The sequence below is a fragment of the Cyprinodon variegatus genome, unplaced genomic scaffold (assembly GCF_000732505.1).
Source record: "Cyprinodon variegatus isolate N-32 unplaced genomic scaffold, C_variegatus-1.0 Scaffold996, whole genome shotgun sequence".
In the NCBI taxonomy this organism is placed as follows: Eukaryota; Metazoa; Chordata; class Actinopteri; order Cyprinodontiformes; family Cyprinodontidae; genus Cyprinodon; species Cyprinodon variegatus.
Genome location: NW_015151449.1, coordinates 215,800 through 216,368, shown reverse-complemented (window position 1 = coordinate 216,368; position 569 = coordinate 215,800). Strand labels below are relative to the sequence as shown.

Sequence of the window (569 nt, the reverse complement as noted above, 5' to 3'; positions counted from 1 at the left end):
GGCAAAGACGGAGGATGAGGCAAAGACGGAGGATGAGCAAGCGGAAGGTTCGTCATTAGATACTGGCCTCTTCCTTTGCAGCGCAGTGCAGAACAAACGGAGGGCCGACGATGCGCTGCTCCTGTTTGTAAAGGTAGCTGTAATCAGCAGAGTTAAAGTCTGGGAGGACAAACACCGTCTCATAATCCGTCCCGTCTTCAAATCCCTGGACGTCGTCCGTCTTTATGACGGGAGCCTTGATTTCCTGAGGAGGAGAAATCATCATGAAAAGATGAGCTGCAGGCTGGTTGAACATTTTTATCTTATTTATCTAAATGATCAGAAAATAGTATTTAGATCATTTCCTTCATGTCAACAATAAAAAACATGAACTTTTCCTCCTTCCTTCCTTTCACTCTGCAACAAACTATTTCATTAAGTTTTAAAATGATTGCCAGTATAATGATTTATTAAAGCAGGAATGATTGGCGGCTGCAGACGTTTGTTCAATTTTATAAAGTAGTTTAAATTAACGACCTCATTAAACATCAGGGAGGAAAACGTTCACGTTTCTGCTGCATTAAAGGGGA

At 41.7% G+C, this 569-nt stretch overlaps 1 protein-coding gene across 1 annotated transcript in view; it reads right to left on the bottom strand.

Annotated features, from left to right (window-relative positions):
- The window catches only part of ect2 (epithelial cell transforming 2), a 34,056-nt gene that overhangs the window by 27,127 nt on the left and 6,360 nt on the right, over positions 1-569 (bottom strand). Inside the window, exon 5 of the mRNA XM_015399219.1 lies at positions 68-244. Within this exon, the coding sequence (XP_015254705.1) occupies positions 68-244 (177 nt within the window). The remainder of the gene's footprint in view (positions 1-67; positions 245-569) is intronic.